Consider the following 16,113-nt stretch of genomic DNA (forward strand, 5'->3'; position numbering starts at 1 on the left):
CTCTTTTTAAAAAATTAGGAATATAACAAGCCAGCAGAAGTGTTACATTGTATATGTATGCTATTTTAATCAGTAGATATTTATTATATGTCTGCTTTGTACCTGACACTGTGTTGTGTGCTGGGAATACAAAGACAAAAGTAAAATAATTCCTGCCTTCTAGGAGTTTATATTCTAATGAGGAAGCCAACATGTAATACATGCATATATGCATACAAACATATAAATTCACACAAAAGAAATATAAGATAATTGGGAAGGGAGTTTTTTAACAGTTGGGCTCAGGAAAAGAGGCTTTATGTGGAAAATGGTACTTGAACTAAATTTCTAAGTAAAGGATTCCATAAGGCAGAGATGGGAAAGAGGCATTTTAAGCATGAGGATTAGTCATTCTAAAGGTATGGAGATGGGAGATGGAGTGTCATATTGGAGGATCAGCAAGGACCACAGAGGACAAGAAGGGGAGTAATGTGTAATGAGGTGCAAAGAGTAGGTTGGAGTCAGATTGTGAAGGGCATTAGAAGTAAAACAAAATAACTTGTATTTTATCCTAGAGGCAATAGAGAGTTCCTGGAGTTAAGTAGCATATTGATATGGTTATGTGAGGATGAATTGGAGTGGGAGAGACTTGAGGCAGAGATGAAAATTAGGAGATCATTGCAGTAGCTCAGAGAGGTGAGGAGGACCTGAACTAAGTTGGTGATTGTGTGAATGGGGGAGGTGGATGCAAAATATGTTATAGAAACAGCAAGATTTAGCAACTGATTAGATCTGTTGGGAAAGGAAGAGTGAGGAGTTGAGGATAACACCAAAGTAGTGAACCTGGGTAGCAGGAAGGATGTTGATGCCCGAGCAGAAATAGGAAGCCTTGGAAGGGTTTAGATTTGCTGAGAAAAATTAATTCTTATTTTTAAAAGTATTGAGTTTTAGATATTTATGGGACATCCATTTTTAACTGCCTAATAAGTTATGTAGGACTAGAGCTTAGGAGAGAGACTAAAGCTGAATATATAGCTCTGGGAGTAATAGGCAAGAGAGATGAAAATTAAATCCATGTTTCATTATGTGATTGACAAGACAGATTGTAGAGAGAGAAGAGGGACCATAAGAGAGTCTTGGTGTATACCTATAGTTACGGGACAGGATATGGAGGATAAGCCAGCCAAGAGCCCGAGAAGAAGCAGTCAGACAAGTAGGAAGAAAACCAGGAGAAAGAAGAACCAAAAAAAAAAAGCAGAAAGGAGAGGATGATCACTGTCGGATGTTACAGGGAGATCAAGAGAATATCTACTGAGAAAAGACCCTCAGATTTGGCAATTAAGAGGTCATTAGGAAAGACTTCAGAACTCTGATCAATACAGTGATCAGTCATGACTTAAGATGGTTGATGATGAAGCAATCCTTGCCCCTCTTTCTTGGCAAAAGGGTGATGAACTGGAAGTACAGAATGGGACTTGCATTTTCAGACGTAGCCAATATGTTTGTTTTGCTTGGCTGTAATTATTTGTTACAAAGGAGAACTTTCTATTTGGGGGAAGGGAGAGAGTTCATGAGTAGTAATAGAGATGGAAAAAAAAGGATAAAAAGAAAGAAAATACCAATAGCACATTAAAAATACATGGAAGGGAGTAGAAAAAATTCATTAAGGAGATGCAGAAAAGCAAGGCAGTTTTGTTACTGCCAAGTTAAATTTAATATATGCTTAAAAACAGACTTTTTGTTACAACTTCACAGTTTCATATACAGTCCTCTTTTCTGTTCTTTGTATATTTAACCATCTGCATTCCATTTGTAATGAAAAAGTAATTTTTAAAAGAACAGTCACTGGTAATTTTTTAGTAGAAGTTCTTACAGAATCTGCTTTAATAAAGATGGTTATAGGTACACAGTATGTTTCAACTGGGAATATGGGAAAACCTATGACCAGTAAAGGAAGTGATTTGCTTGGTGTCTTACTTCCAGGCCCTTTCTTGATTGAGGCTTTCTAGAGTTGAGTAACAAATTCCAGGTTTCCAAAGGAATGTAGGTGTCATATTTAAAAAGATACATCCCTCTCTCCTTTCAGCCGCATGACACTCACAGGAATTGCTCTTCCCAAGACCCTTTCCCCAAATGTCACTTAAACATTGGTACTGTCTCAGTTTTTGCTTATCCATATTATAATGTAATTGACATAGTTGTTCATATGCCTAGTCCAGATGCATGTGAGGAAAATTCTATCTTCTCTGTTATCTCTGTAATGGTCAAAATGGTGGTGCTTGTGAATCAATGACTTGTTTAATTTCCTGGTAACCTTAGCCTTTATTCTGTAGATTTGGCATTCCTAGGGTCTCCTGAGAGTTGACCCTTCTCTTGATTATGTCCAGGGAATCTGACCAAGTAACCAATTCAAGGACCCATCTGTCTGCTTGTATTTCTTTCTTTTTCTTTTGGAGGGGGGAAGGCAGGGCATTGGGGTTAAGTAAATTGCCCAAGGTCACATGGCTAGTAAGTGTTAAGTGTCTGAGGTCAGATTTGAACTCAGGTGCTCCTGATTCCAGGGCTAGTGCTCTATTCAGTGTACCACCTAGCGGCCCCCCTGCTTGTATTTCTTGAGATAAAATGCTTTAAAAATTAGTGAGTCTACACTTTTCTAAAACTAAGCTAAGACTAAAAAGGAGGTGGTTACTGACCAAGGCCCTTTCCCCCCCTCCCCTAGTCCTGTCTGAACTACCCAGTACATGTTATATCTGAGATCCGGATTATAGTAGTGAATTTTTCACCTTTTAAAAATAAAAAAATTGACATGCCATTAAAAACACTGTGCCACCTAGCTGCCCCTTAAAAGGAAATTATTAACTGTTGTAACTCAGTTTGAGTTGTAGCTTAGAATCAGATCCTTTCTAAGACTGATAACATTGCCTGGAGGTTTCATGGCAGCTTGATACCTAGTCATGTAAGTTCTGTATCAGGCTAGCTGGAAGTAATTCCCTATGACTTTCAGTTATAGAAGGGCATCTCTCTTCTTTCTTTCCTTTACTTTATTCAGCAAAAGGAAAAATAAAAATTTCCCTATTGTCAAAAGTATTCTGCCCTTACATGATTGTAGAATCATAGAATGTCAGACCTGGAGGCAACTTCAAGATCATTTAGTTCAAACTCCTCATTTTTTAGAGGAGGAAATTGAGGCTTAAAGTGCTTGTAGTAAACTAAAACCCCTACATCTTTTTCAGACAAACTGCTACCTAACTTCTATCATGTCCTTTTAAAATTGGGTTTTTGAGCTTTACATTTATCCTTATAAAATTTCATCTTTTTAGATTCAGTGTCCTGCAACTGAAGGAGGCTAGCACTGCTGTCTGCCATCTGTGTGGCCTTGATTGTAGCCCTTTGGGAATCTTTTTGTTAAAAGGAAGGAGTGGTTTGGACAAGATTTCCTTGAAGGCCTCTTCCAGCTGGAAATCTGTGAACCAACTTGCCCCAAATCATAAATGTACTAATAGAGATGGGGTGTGGTCCCAGTCCTGTCAGCCCAAATATTTCTACTCCACCAAGGTTACACACCTAGTTAGGCAAGGTCAAGATTGTAATAGCATGCGTTTTCACTTACATAACAATTTAAATTTTATGTTATATATCTGTGCAACTCATCCCTCTCCCCCCACTCAGACACACACACATGCACATGCACACGCACACACTCACATATGCTTTATGTTATTTAAGTACTTTCCTCATGGTCAGCTAGTAAGTTCCAAGGCTAGGAGTAAGACTCAGGTGTTCCAGTCATAACTTCCTTATAGGGATTCCAAAAATCAGACAAGGTAATGAATATGGAAAAGTGCTTTCAAAGTATAATATTGTGAATAAGTATAAGGTAATATTCTCATCATTATCTCAAAAACATTGCTTTCTTAGCATGGGGAGGGTTGTTACTAAAGCAGCATGGTTTCCTAGGATATTAGACAAAAAAAAATTAATCCAGTGAGGTCAGTTTGCTCTGATAGTATTCATGCTTTTACGTCTTTGTCTTTACTTAATTGGCTTCTAGGCCCTTCTTCCTTCTTCTTAGAGCCCTTTCTTTTTCTCTTGCTAGGTATCTTGGATACAGCTATTGTTGATCGAGGAAGAAATGTGATTTCCAGTTCTCGAGATGGGACTGCTCGGCTTTGGGATTGTGGGCGATCAGCCTGCCTGGGCATCATTGCAGATTGTGGCTCTCCTGTGAATGGCATTGCTGTGGGCACAGCTGACAACACGATAAATCTTGGCTCCCCTGTGAAAGTCCCCAGTAAGTATGTATGGTTGGCCTCCACTCAGGTTCTGAAAAGCAGGTGTCATTCTGAGTCACTAAGGCTGCCTGTCATTGTGGCATAAGTAAGTGGTACAGTGGACAGAGTGCTGTACCTGGAGACAGGAAGACCTGAATTCAGATTCAGCCTCACACACTTACTTAGCTGTGTGACCTTGGGCAAATCACTTAACCACTCCTTGCCTCAGTTTCCTCAACTGTAAAATGGGAAAAATAACCCCACCTCCCAAGTTGTTGTGAGGATCAAATGAGATAATACTTTAAAGTGCTTAGCACAGTGCCTGACACATAGTAGGCACTATGTAAATGATAATGCTGCTGTTATTATTTCTCACCATAGTCTCTGAGGTGCTTTTTAAAATCCCTGTTCAGTTTTTATTCTTCAATTTCAGTTTTATTTCTGCCTCACAGCCAGTAAGTCTTCTTTCAGCAGTCAATAAGTATTGAGTGTCTGTGCTTCACCTCTGTGGGGGAGACAAAAGAATGGCAACACTTGTCCCTGTTTATAGAGAAGACAAATAGGGACAAGTCAAATGGGTAAGATGAATACCCTGGTAATAAAGAACACCAAAGCACTAAACTGAGTAGTGCTTTCTATACAACAGAATGATAGCTATTAGGAATTTGAAATAGAAAAACATTGGTGTAGGTTGGAGTTATTAGGCTGGACTTCACAACACAGGTAAATGAATGAAATAATATTTTATTTTCTATGTTACAACTAATATGTAAACAGAGTTCATTCAATTTATAATCCACTATCCAAATCCTTTTTGCTGTCATCTACAGACCTCCAAATCACTTCCCTTTCTTAAGAAGTTTAATACCTAGAACATAGTCTTCTTCGCTCCAGCCCATGCCTTCACCCTTTAGCATTCATGTTGATGTCCCTCTGGCCTCCCAGTTCATCAGCCTTCTCAGCTGCCATGACGTCCACTTCTGTTCTACCTCAACTGTCCGAGGGGTGGGCCTCATAGACCCTCAAACCTCTGTCACCACAGTGATGTGCTGGGGTGCTGCATAGTTTAGCATTTACTTGTTTTCATATAATTTCCCATTCGTTTTATCTGTCCAGCTATATCATGTATTCCTTAGGATCATTCTTTTCTCTACATAGTAAGACATTTAGTGCTTGTTGACTGGTGAATGCTTAAACATGAGATGATAAAGATCCTAACAGACTGAAAAACTAGGCTGAATCTAAAAAGATGAAATTTTATAAGGATAAATGTAAAGCTCAAAAACCCAATTTTATAAGGACATGATAGAAGTTAGGAGGTAGTTTGTCTGAAAAAGATGTAGGGGTTTTAGTTTACTACAAGCTCTTTATGAGTCAGCTATGTGCTAAGGCAACCAAAAATGCTATTGCCACCTTGGTATACATTGACAAACATAACTCTCAAGAATAAGTGATAGACCCATTGGCCAGGCCACCTGGAGTGTTTAGTTCTGGGCACCAATTTAGCTAGGATATCCATAATGAGGAGATTGTCTGCAGAAAGGCAGCTAGAATGGCAAAGGGCCTAAAGTGCATACCATTTGGAGATTCGTTGAAGAAAATGGGGATGCTTAGACTGGGGAAAGGAGGACTTAGGGAGTAATAGTTGTCTTCAAATTTGAAAGGCTGTTATATAGAAAAGGAATTAGACTTTTTTTGAATAACTTTACAAGGGAAGAACCAGGAGCAGTGGGTGGAAATTAAGATGAAACAATTTAGAGTTTACTTCAGGAAAAGCTTCTTAACATTGACAGCTCTCCAGCAATGGAATAGATTGCCTCATGATATGGTGACTCTGTTATCATTGGAGGTCTTCAAGCAGAGGCAGAGTGATCTCTTGTATCAGGAATTCTTTTACAGATATAAGTTGGATTAGGTGGCCACTAAGGACCCCTTCCAGTGATGAAATCCATATTAGCCAGAGGATCCAATATAAACTCTGTTTGACACTCAAAAGCTCTTTACAACCTGACCCCTTTGTCTCCCTACAGTTTTATACATCTCTCTCCTCGGCTCTCTCTAGGTCCAGCCATAGTGTCCAAATTTGGTGTTCCTCACATGCAATGCTTCATCTCTCATCTCCATGCCTTTATACTGACTGCCTCCCATGCCCGGAATGCTCTCTCTCCTCACCTATGCCTCTGGGAATTCCTGGTTTCCCTCAAGGCACAGCTCACATGCCATCTCCTAAGTGAAACTTTTCCTGATCCTTCAAGCTGCTCGTGCTTTTCCTTCCCAAACTACCTAGTCTTTATGTTGTATGTGTTCTGCGCATACTTATATTTGTCCTTATAGTTTTCCCTATTAGAATGTAAGCTCTTTAAGACCAAGGTTTACTTTGTCTTTGCATCCCCAGTGCTTAATGCAGTGCCTAGCACATACATGCTTATTGATTACCTCTATTTCCTTAATACCTGTTTATGCCTTAGCCTTTGCAATATGGATTCTAATCTCCCCATTTACTGAAATTGCTTTCACAAGGATTGCTAATGATCTCTTCTCTCTCTCTGTCTTTCTCTCCATACTCCATTATTATATTTTTGTTTTTTATAATACTCTCATTTCTAGATTAACCTTTACCCACTTCCTCCACACTGAATATTCATTTGTGACAAAGGAAAACAGTTTTGTAAATGAATACAGTCATTTCATCTGACATTATATGCAACATTCCATACCCACAGTCCTCTACCTCTGTATGAAGAGGAGGGTGTAATGTTTCATTTTTTGTCCTCCCAAGACCAAGATTGGTCATTGCTGTTGCTCAAAGTTTGGACTCTTTTTAGTGTTCTTTTTGTTTATATCTTTATAGTCATCATGTGTATATCGTTCTCTTAGTTCTCCTTATTTCACTACATCAGTTCATGTAAATCTTCCCATAGTTTTCTGAATTCCTCATATTTTTAATTTCTTATTCTATTATACTCATATGTCATAGTTTGTCCAGCCATTTCTGAGTCCATATTTTGGCACCATTAAAAGTAATATTATAGAGCTTTGGGGGCCAATAATCTCTTAATTACTAAAAGAGGTTCAAATCTTTTTTCACATTTGTATTACTTTTGACATTTGGTTTGTCTTTCCTCTTGCATATCCTTTCCTCCCTTCATTTCTATGATACTGCTCTCTCCTGGTTTTCTTACAATTGTAGATTGAGAGGGCATCTAGTCCAACCTTCTAATTTTACAGAAGAGGAAACTGAGGCCCATTTCCATGAAGTGTTTTCCCTATTTTCACACAGGTAGTTTCTGAGGTTGATTTTTTAACTCAGGTCCTCTGACTCCAAAGCCAGTACTCTTTCTTTTTAACAATATTTTCTGTATTTTATTTTTTTCTTTATTTATTTACTTTTAGTTTACAACATTCAGTTCCACAATCCCTTGAGTTCCAAATTTTCTCCCCCTCCCTCTCCTTCCACCTTCCTCCCCATGGCAGCATGCAATCTGATATAGGTTCTACATATACCTTCACAATAAATATTACTCAAGTTGTAAAGAAGAATTATAACCAATGTAATGAACAATGAGAAAGAAGGAACGAAACAAAACAAAACAAAAAAGAGAGAGAGCAAATAGTTTGCTTCAATCTGCATTCAGATTCTGTAGTTCTTTCTCTGGATGTAGATAGCCCTTTCCATCATGAGTCTTTTGGAGTTGTCTTATAACCTTGCATTACTAAGAGGAGCCCAGTCTATCAAAGTTGATCATCATAGATATGATGTGTCTATAATTGTGTACAAAGTTCTCCTGGTTCTGCTCTCCTCATTCAGCATCAGTTTATATGTCTCCAGGTTATTATGAAGTCCTTCTGCTCCTTATTTCTTATAGCACAATAGTATTCCATTACATTCATATACCATTATTTCCTTTATTTTAATCATCCAAGATCTGCCTTCTCATCCTCCCATCCCACCCCCAACATGTATAGTCAATTAAAATCAATTTCTACATTGGCCATATCCAAAAAAAATTTTATTGTAGTCTGCATTCTGAGTTCTTTACTTATCAGGAGGCAGGTAATGTGTTTCATCATTAGTTGTCTGGAATCCTAGTTGGTCATTATGATGATAAGAGTTCAGCATAATAGTATTCTATCACATTTGTATACCATAACTTGTTCATCCAGTCTCCAAATTATTGACACCCCATCAGATTCCCAATTTTTGCCTCTTCAACAAGAGTTATAAATATTTCTATAAACCCCTAGAGTTTGTTTTGTTTAGGATTAAGCCTCCCTCTGATTCCCTCTTCCTTTTCCTTATTTCCCTGTTGAGTGAAATATACCCAACTCTGTGTTTGTGTGTTTATTCTTCCTTGTTTTGACCACTTCAAATAAGAGTAAGTTTCAAGTGTTAACTGCTTCCTTCTATTCCCTCCTCATTTATATAGATTTCTACCTGTGTATCCTGATTATGTGGGATAATTTTCCCTGATTGCTTCACTGTGCCTCCCGCCCCTTACTGTTCCTTTTCCTCTCTTTTTCTATTCTTTTCTTAAGATTATCAAGACAAGGGAATCTAGGTGGTACAGCAGATAGAGCACTGGCCCTGGAGTCAGGAGGATCTGAGTTCAAATCTGGCCTCAGACACTTGACACACTTCCTAGCTGTGTGACCTTGGGCAAGTCACTTAACCCCAATTGCTTTGCCTCCCCCCCCCCCCAAAAAAAAAAGATTATCAAGACATAACAGAACCACTTCCAGGTCTTGTCTAGTTGAACTCTGTCTATGGCCCCTGATAATGATAAGGTTCAGAGAGGATGTGTGTGTGTGTGTGTGTGTGTGTGTGTGTGTGTGTATATAATCTCCCTAAATTTGAATATCAGAATAAGAGTCAATGAATATTTATTAAGTGCCTGTTATGTACCAGGCACTGTGATTAGCTGGAGATAATATAAAAGTGAGGGCAGAAGGCGAGGGCAAAGAATGATGAAATTGTGCAATTGGGTTGGGTAATAATCCAAGGACATGTGAGTTACTGAGCTGATTTCATCTTGCAGAATGATGAGTGTCTGGAGATGATGAAGGGCAGGAAAGTAGCTAGATGGGATATAATGAAAATTCCCTGGGTGCCATCCTTAAATAATGGAGGATCTGGGAGAAGCTTGCCAACATTCATCCTTTACCATCTTGGCTCCATTTCCACCAGTGTTCTTACTACACTAACTATCCTTTTTCAGTCTCATTTGCCATTTCATCATCCCCTACCCCCTATCATAGTGTTATTCACAAAACTTTGTCCTAAGCCCTTGTCTCTCTTGATCCTCACCCCCATCCTTGGCTCTCTTCCACTCTCATGTATGTATTCATTTATAACTGATACACAGATGTCTCCCTTATCTATGTATTCAGTTTTTCTCCTGAACTCCAGTCCTGTATCCCTGGACATTGTCACTTGGATGTCCTTTTTTTTTTTTTTTTCAGTATGGCAGCAGATGTTTTCTTTTTAATAGTACAGTATATACTGTGTGAACTTACGATGACTTCTTGAAAAACTTCATTTATATGGAATCATATATACAAAATTAACATTTTAATGAAATCAGAGGAATTATACATATATTCAGAAATATAAACCAATTTCATCACTGCCAACAATGGACACATAGAAATTTTTTAAAAATTTTCCATTCCCGAATAAAAATACATCTTTACTATATAGATATAAATATCATTTAATAATTTTGTTAGAAAATCTTCATATTTGAAGAAATTTTCAGTTAATTATCTCTTTTGAAATTCTGGTTCATAGTGCCACCAACTGGCAATAACAATTTTTAAAAGAACAGTGTTCTGAAGCGTCAGAAGAGTTTTGTTCTTAAAGTTACTGAAGAAAAAAACAGAAGTCACTAGAACCAATATGTGCAAGAACAGTAAATCACAGTGATTGAAAAGATGACCTATAAAATACAAAACATTTTCACCAAGGTGCCATGGAGTATCTAAGCGTTTTGTTAAATCTAGCTTTACATTTTCATGTAAAACTTTGTAGTAAGAAAGGAATTTGAACATATACTGTAAAAGGAAAATTTTTTTTCCTATTTCAGCATAATTAGATGCATTTGTCAGTAACACCAATTGGCATTAGTAACATAAAAACATTATTAGAAAACTAATGCCATATGTTACAAGTTTTTTTGAGGGAAAAATAAGTATCAAATTCTGAAGTATCTGTAGAGCTATAATCTCACAAATGCTGAAAAATCTGTAGAACCACAGCAGTCTATTTCGATATCACCAAGCATTCCTCAAAAAAAAAAAAAAGTAATTGCCCCAAAGCATCATTGGGCCATCCAGCTATACACGTGGACCAACATTTCCCTAACCTGTCACAAAGGGACATGTTATTTATAACAGGTGTCCTTAGAACTGAATTTCTGACAATACGAAACTGAATTAGTATCTTTGGTTGTTCTATATCAAGCCCTTGGTTTGATCAGTTTGACAGAATTGAGCTATACAGCATTATCCTTGAATAACCTCTAAAAATAGGACATCCTTAAGTTTTTTGGATGAACTGTATTCATTAATCAATGACCCACCCATGGTTAAAAATAGATATTTTAATAATTATATTTGTGCATATCTGTTCCTATAAACAAATGTATATATATATATATATATATATATATATATATATAAATGCACACACCAAAAAAGTCCAAATTGCACAAGATTATGTAATTAGGAGATAGAAACATATTCTTCATATTTGTGCAGTATAAAAAATAGGGCAGATAAAAAAAAGACATTGCTTAATTAGGGAAGTCATTCAAAAACTACCCCACTTTTTTACCCTGATGCTAAATCTCCCATTTTTAATTCTCAGAAATTAACTAGCTAAGGGATTAAGAATTGAATTACTGTGGGAAAATTGTTAATAATTTAATACTTTGTGCTCACTTTTTAAGATGTGATAATGTGTACGTATGTACCTATTTCCTACTATCCAAAGAAACTAAAATACTGCTACCTAGCTTAAGATATCAGTGTATTGGATCTTTAATGCAGATGAATTTTTTTTAAGAGCATAAAATACACATTATTTTTCCAGAACTCTGGACTATGTTTCCCTCCTAGTCCTCTCCTATATTTAAAATAATAAGTCTATACAAATCCTACTGCACTTGCTTATGCAGGGGGTAAGGTATAAATCCACTGTCCTCCATTCAGCCAGATATCTAGCTGGAATATCTGGATTTTTATATGCCCTGGCTTTGCTCAGTCCTGATCGAGATACATAAGGCTATAGTGTATATCATTTTAAAAAAGAAAAAACAAAATATTTTCTTCAAAGGATTTCTGCTTGTACTTACATTAGGAATAAGAATATGGTCAGCATATACTTTCTAGTGGTTTTCTTCCAAAAACTAACTTCCTAGTAAAGATTTCTCCAAATGGACATATGCAGACATAAATGCTGGAATAATTCATTTCCATTTCTCATAAATGTAGAAATTTAAAAGCTTATCTACATAGCACATAATGATACATAATTATCTTGGCCTCCTAGATATTGATTCATTATATGGAAAAAAACTAAAATTCTATCTCATAGATGTATCTATGTTACAAGCCAAGCATTATTTGGTTGCACAAGAGTAAAAACCTGGCTACAGTAAATAGTATCTAGGAATGTCAATGAAGGCAGTACATGTAACAGTTCATTCAAATGGTCAGAGAATAGCAAGGATGGGTCATATCCAAAAGTTCAGTTATGATTTAAATTCGTATTGAACAGGCAAAACCACTTTTTCTGATTGACACACAGATTATAAGAAAAACTTGAAAACGCCACTGAGGTCCATAGCACCTGCTCCTTCTGTAGCTTTTGTCTGTTTACTTGTAAGAGCTTTCTGTTATGTTTGCTTTGTCCTCTGCTCCAGATCATGCTGGTGTTTAATAAGATGTTCTATTTCTCTTCATAGTGTTTATAGATTTTCCTTCAAAGTAATATTTTTAAGTAATGTATCCTCCAAAACAGCCTGTAATTTTCAGTTGATTTCTAAGGAGAGCTCTAATGTCAGCCCACTGTCAGCCAGAAGGCATGCCATGATGCCTTCTTGTCTGCTCAAATGGACCTTGTTAAAATCAGATGCCTCTGATGACAGTGTAACTGCTTCTTCTTGTAAGATATAACTCTGAATTATTTTGTTGGTTTTTTTCCTAATTTCTTATCTCAATTGCTTTATATGATCCTCCATATATTCAGTCTTTTCATTAATCTGGGCATGAGCTTTCTGCATCCTTACTATGCTCTCAATCAGCATAGTCTTCTCCACTTTTGGAAAGTTATTCACAGCTACAGAGGAGCCAGTATTTTCTGATGACTGGTCTTTACTCCTTCGAGTATTAAGGGACCTCAGGGAACTAGAACAACTCTCTGTGCTACTGACTTCTTTATCATAGCTATTATTCTTAATCTGGTCTAATTTTCTTAATGCTTGTTGAAGTTGTTGAAGTTGCTTGGTATGATCCTTGAGATCTGAAGCATATTTACGTCTTTGGGTAACTTTTGTCTTTCAGTTCTTCTACTTGAATATTTAATAATTTTAATTCTGTTTGTCTAGAAGTCAGTTCAGTTTGCAAAGCTTGACCTTCATTCTTTCGAAGTTCTTCTTTTAATAACCTACTTTCCAGATTAGTATTAGTCTGTCTCATGTGTTCACAATGACTCTACAGGAGAGTTTATCAGATTGTGACTGTACAGAATTAGATTCGGATTGAAGCTGGGCATTCTTACTAGTTCATTTTCCAGTAAATAACAGTTCAGATACTCTTTTTCCACTGCCTTCAGTGTCTTTTTGTAGGTCTTTAATCAAAGAATTTGGATTCCCAACTTCTTCATACAGATTTTCAATTTCTTATTTATCTCTTTGAAGCTGGGTCCTGGCAACTGCTCAACAATTTTAAGTATCCAACAAATTTTGAAGCTTTTTAGTGATTAATAATCTCTTTACATTTGGATAACTCATCTTCTTTTCTTTCTTTTTTTTTTTTAAGCAATCAGGGTTAAGTAACTTGCTCAAGGTTACACGGCCAGTTATTTCTGGGTGTGGTGCTGAGTATCTGAGCCCGGATTTGATCCAGGTCATCTCGACACTGGAGCTGGTGCTCTTACTCGCTGAGCCACCTGGCCGCCCCTAAGCAATTGGGGTTAAGTAGCTTGCTCAAGGTTACACGGCCAGGTGTTTCATCTTCTTTTCTTAACCTTTCATCTTCTAGCTACTTCACCTTTGTTCTTAGTGTTTAAATGTCCTCTTCAAACCACCTAGTTCTTTTATTTTGGCATGATGCATCTTTAGCTGATGAGATTTTTCCCGCATTTGTTTTTCTAGTTCTCCTTTTGAGACTTTGAACTTTACATCTAACTAATTTGATTTAATTTTTTCTTACTCTTGATATGCTTTTATCATTTCTCAAAAATTTTTCCATATTTTAACTGCTTCTTCTTTGGCCTAAGTTAATTTCATTGTTGTTTCTTTATCTTTGGTTTCCTTGTGCAAATCCATTTCTGTTTTTAATTTGTGCCCATTTTATTTTGATGATGTGAGAGTTGATATCTTCCTTCATTTTCTCAGTTTTTCTACTCATTCTACTGGCATCACTTTCTTTTTCATAGAGCTGATGTAGTCTTCCTTTTTCTTGAGAAAGCTGTTTAACTTTGTTAATGTTTCTCAGTTTCTTTATTTGCATCTTTGAGTTTTCTCCTAAGTCCCTTCTTTTCCTTTCTGAGATATAAAGATTCTTTTTCACCTTTGACATACTTCATCACTGTTGTTTCTTTTTTCATGGTGGGCCTCTTCTCATTTCTTGTTTGCCTGCTCCATTCAAAAAGCCATCTCTGTGTAATTGCTACATCACATTTTTGGCTGCAGTATCTTGCATTACAAGTTTTTCTTTGGAAATATTAACATCTTTAATGAGTTTCTCTATTCTTGTTTCTAACTGTTTAATCATGTTTCTATGTTATCTCTCTGTTTCTGTTCTTTTTTTTTTCTTTTTGGAGGGGGGAAGTCAGGGCAAATTGGGGTTAAGTGACTTACCCAAGGTCACATGCTAGCAAGTGTTAAGTGTCTGAAGCTGGATTTGAACTCAGGTCCTCCTGACTCCAGGGCCGGTGCTCTATTCACTGCGCCATCTAGCCACCCATAGTCTTTGTTCTTTTTTAGTTCTTCTCTTAGATTGTCTTTTTTCTGAACAAATTTCTAAAATAAGCTCCTGATGCTTCTTGTTTTCTTTAATTAACTTCTTTATAATATGCTCCTGCTGCAGATATTTATCTTGCACACATTTTCAAAACATAATTAAAACACATTCACCCTATTTTATTCCATTGGGTACTCTTTGTTTATTTGAAAGTCCCGCAGATAAGAGCTCTGATTCTGTTTCTTCCAACAAATCCTTCCTGTGCTGAAATAAGTTTCTTGGTACAATCTGTATCATATTCACTTTCTGAATAAGTTTTTTTATTGGATATTTCTGTAAGTTTAAATGACCTTAATTCTAACAATATGTTTGTTCCCTTTCTATTTGTCTTTGATACTTGCTCTGCAAAATCTCCACCAGGAAAATGAGTATTCTCTGAGATTTTTCTTCATATGTATTTGCTTTGTCACAAGAATTCCCAACTCCACAATAATCTGATGAGTAATTATTTTTTGTTTCAATTCATCACCCTCAGGAAGCTTAAGTGAAAGCATCTCTTTTTTTTTTTTTATGGAAACAGTTTAGAATCTTTGTCTGAACTGCACTCCATCTCCAGAAAAGCAGCTTGTGGTGCCTTTTGTTGCAAATGCATAGCCAATGATTTTATCTGACAAAATGGAAGGTATATTCTCTACCTCTGACAAGCTAACTGACACCAATTCATTATGCATTCCTTATGATCTTCTGAGTTTCATTGTTACAAATCTGGCAGTGAGGCAATTGACTAAGTTGTCAATTCTCCATCGTGAGGTCTGGAAAGTCAGGGGAGCAGGGCAGTAGTCAAGGCTGGGGAGAATAGCAGTGAGGAAGACCAGGAATGTTACTCTTCACCAGTCACAGGTTTCCCAAACTCCAGTGGAGCTGACACATCAACAAAAATGTCAGTGATGCTGGACTCCATGGAACCGGCCACTAGCTCCAGCCTGGGTTTCCTTTTAAACACTTTGAACTCAATATAACTAAAACTGAACTTATTATCTTTTTTAACTTAGACCCATTTCTCTTCTAGATTTCCCTGGTTTTGTTCATGGTACTATATTCCTTCCAATCATTCAGGTTAAAAATTTTGGAATCAACTTTGACGTTCCTCTTTACTTCCCTAACCTTTCCCCTGAATATATAATCTATTGCCAAATATTGTTGATTCTAGTTCCCTGTCTCTGACATCTATCCCTTTTTCTCCATTTATAATTCAACTACCCTAATATGAGCCCTCATTAGCTCTTTTTGTATACTATTATAATAGCCTTCTACTTAGTTTCCTTGACTCTAATTTCTTCCATTCCTGATATGTCCTTTTACATAGCAAGCAAAATAATCTTTGTAAAGCATAAGTCTGATCATGTCATTCCCCTTCTCCGGGACCTTAAGTGGTTCCCTGTTGTACCTAGGATAAAACACAAATTCTTTAGCTTGATGTCCGAGGCCATTTGCAGTCTTGATACCAAACTGTTTTTTCCATCTTCATTTTAATTTACATTCACATGTTCTTTCCAACAAAAATGGCATTTCCTCAAATTAACATTCTGTCTTCTGTTTGTGTATAATCCATTTTCTGTACCTAGAACACTATCAAAACTATGCTAAAATCATTCCTTATTTCATATCTGCCTATCAC

General features: G+C 36.7%; 1 protein-coding gene and 3 pseudogenes across 2 annotated transcripts in view; 1 reads left to right on the top strand and 3 right to left on the bottom strand.

Annotated features, from left to right (window-relative positions):
- The window catches only part of PAAF1 (proteasomal ATPase associated factor 1), a 67,211-nt gene that overhangs the window by 22,960 nt on the left and 28,138 nt on the right, over nt 1–16,113 (top strand). For both annotated transcript variants that reach the window (XR_011164995.1, XM_069070829.1), the window contains exon 7: nt 4,076–4,270. Coding sequence is in view for 1 of the 2 variants with exons in the window: in XM_069070829.1 (XP_068926930.1) it covers nt 4,076–4,270 (195 nt within the window). In the remaining variant the exon portion in view is untranslated. The remainder of the gene's footprint in view (nt 1–4,075; nt 4,271–16,113) is intronic.
- On the bottom strand, nt 12,340–13,268 carry LOC138148195 (coiled-coil domain-containing protein 186 pseudogene; annotated as a pseudogene).
- On the bottom strand, nt 13,404–14,255 carry LOC138148196 (coiled-coil domain-containing protein 186 pseudogene; annotated as a pseudogene).
- On the bottom strand, nt 14,254–14,951 carry LOC138148253 (coiled-coil domain-containing protein 186 pseudogene; annotated as a pseudogene).

Source organism: Petaurus breviceps, unplaced genomic scaffold (assembly GCF_028583685.1).
Source record: "Petaurus breviceps papuanus isolate PSGF00001 unplaced genomic scaffold, PetGlider_PUasm1.0 90823, whole genome shotgun sequence".
Classification (NCBI taxonomy): Eukaryota; Metazoa; Chordata; class Mammalia; order Diprotodontia; family Petauridae; genus Petaurus; species Petaurus breviceps.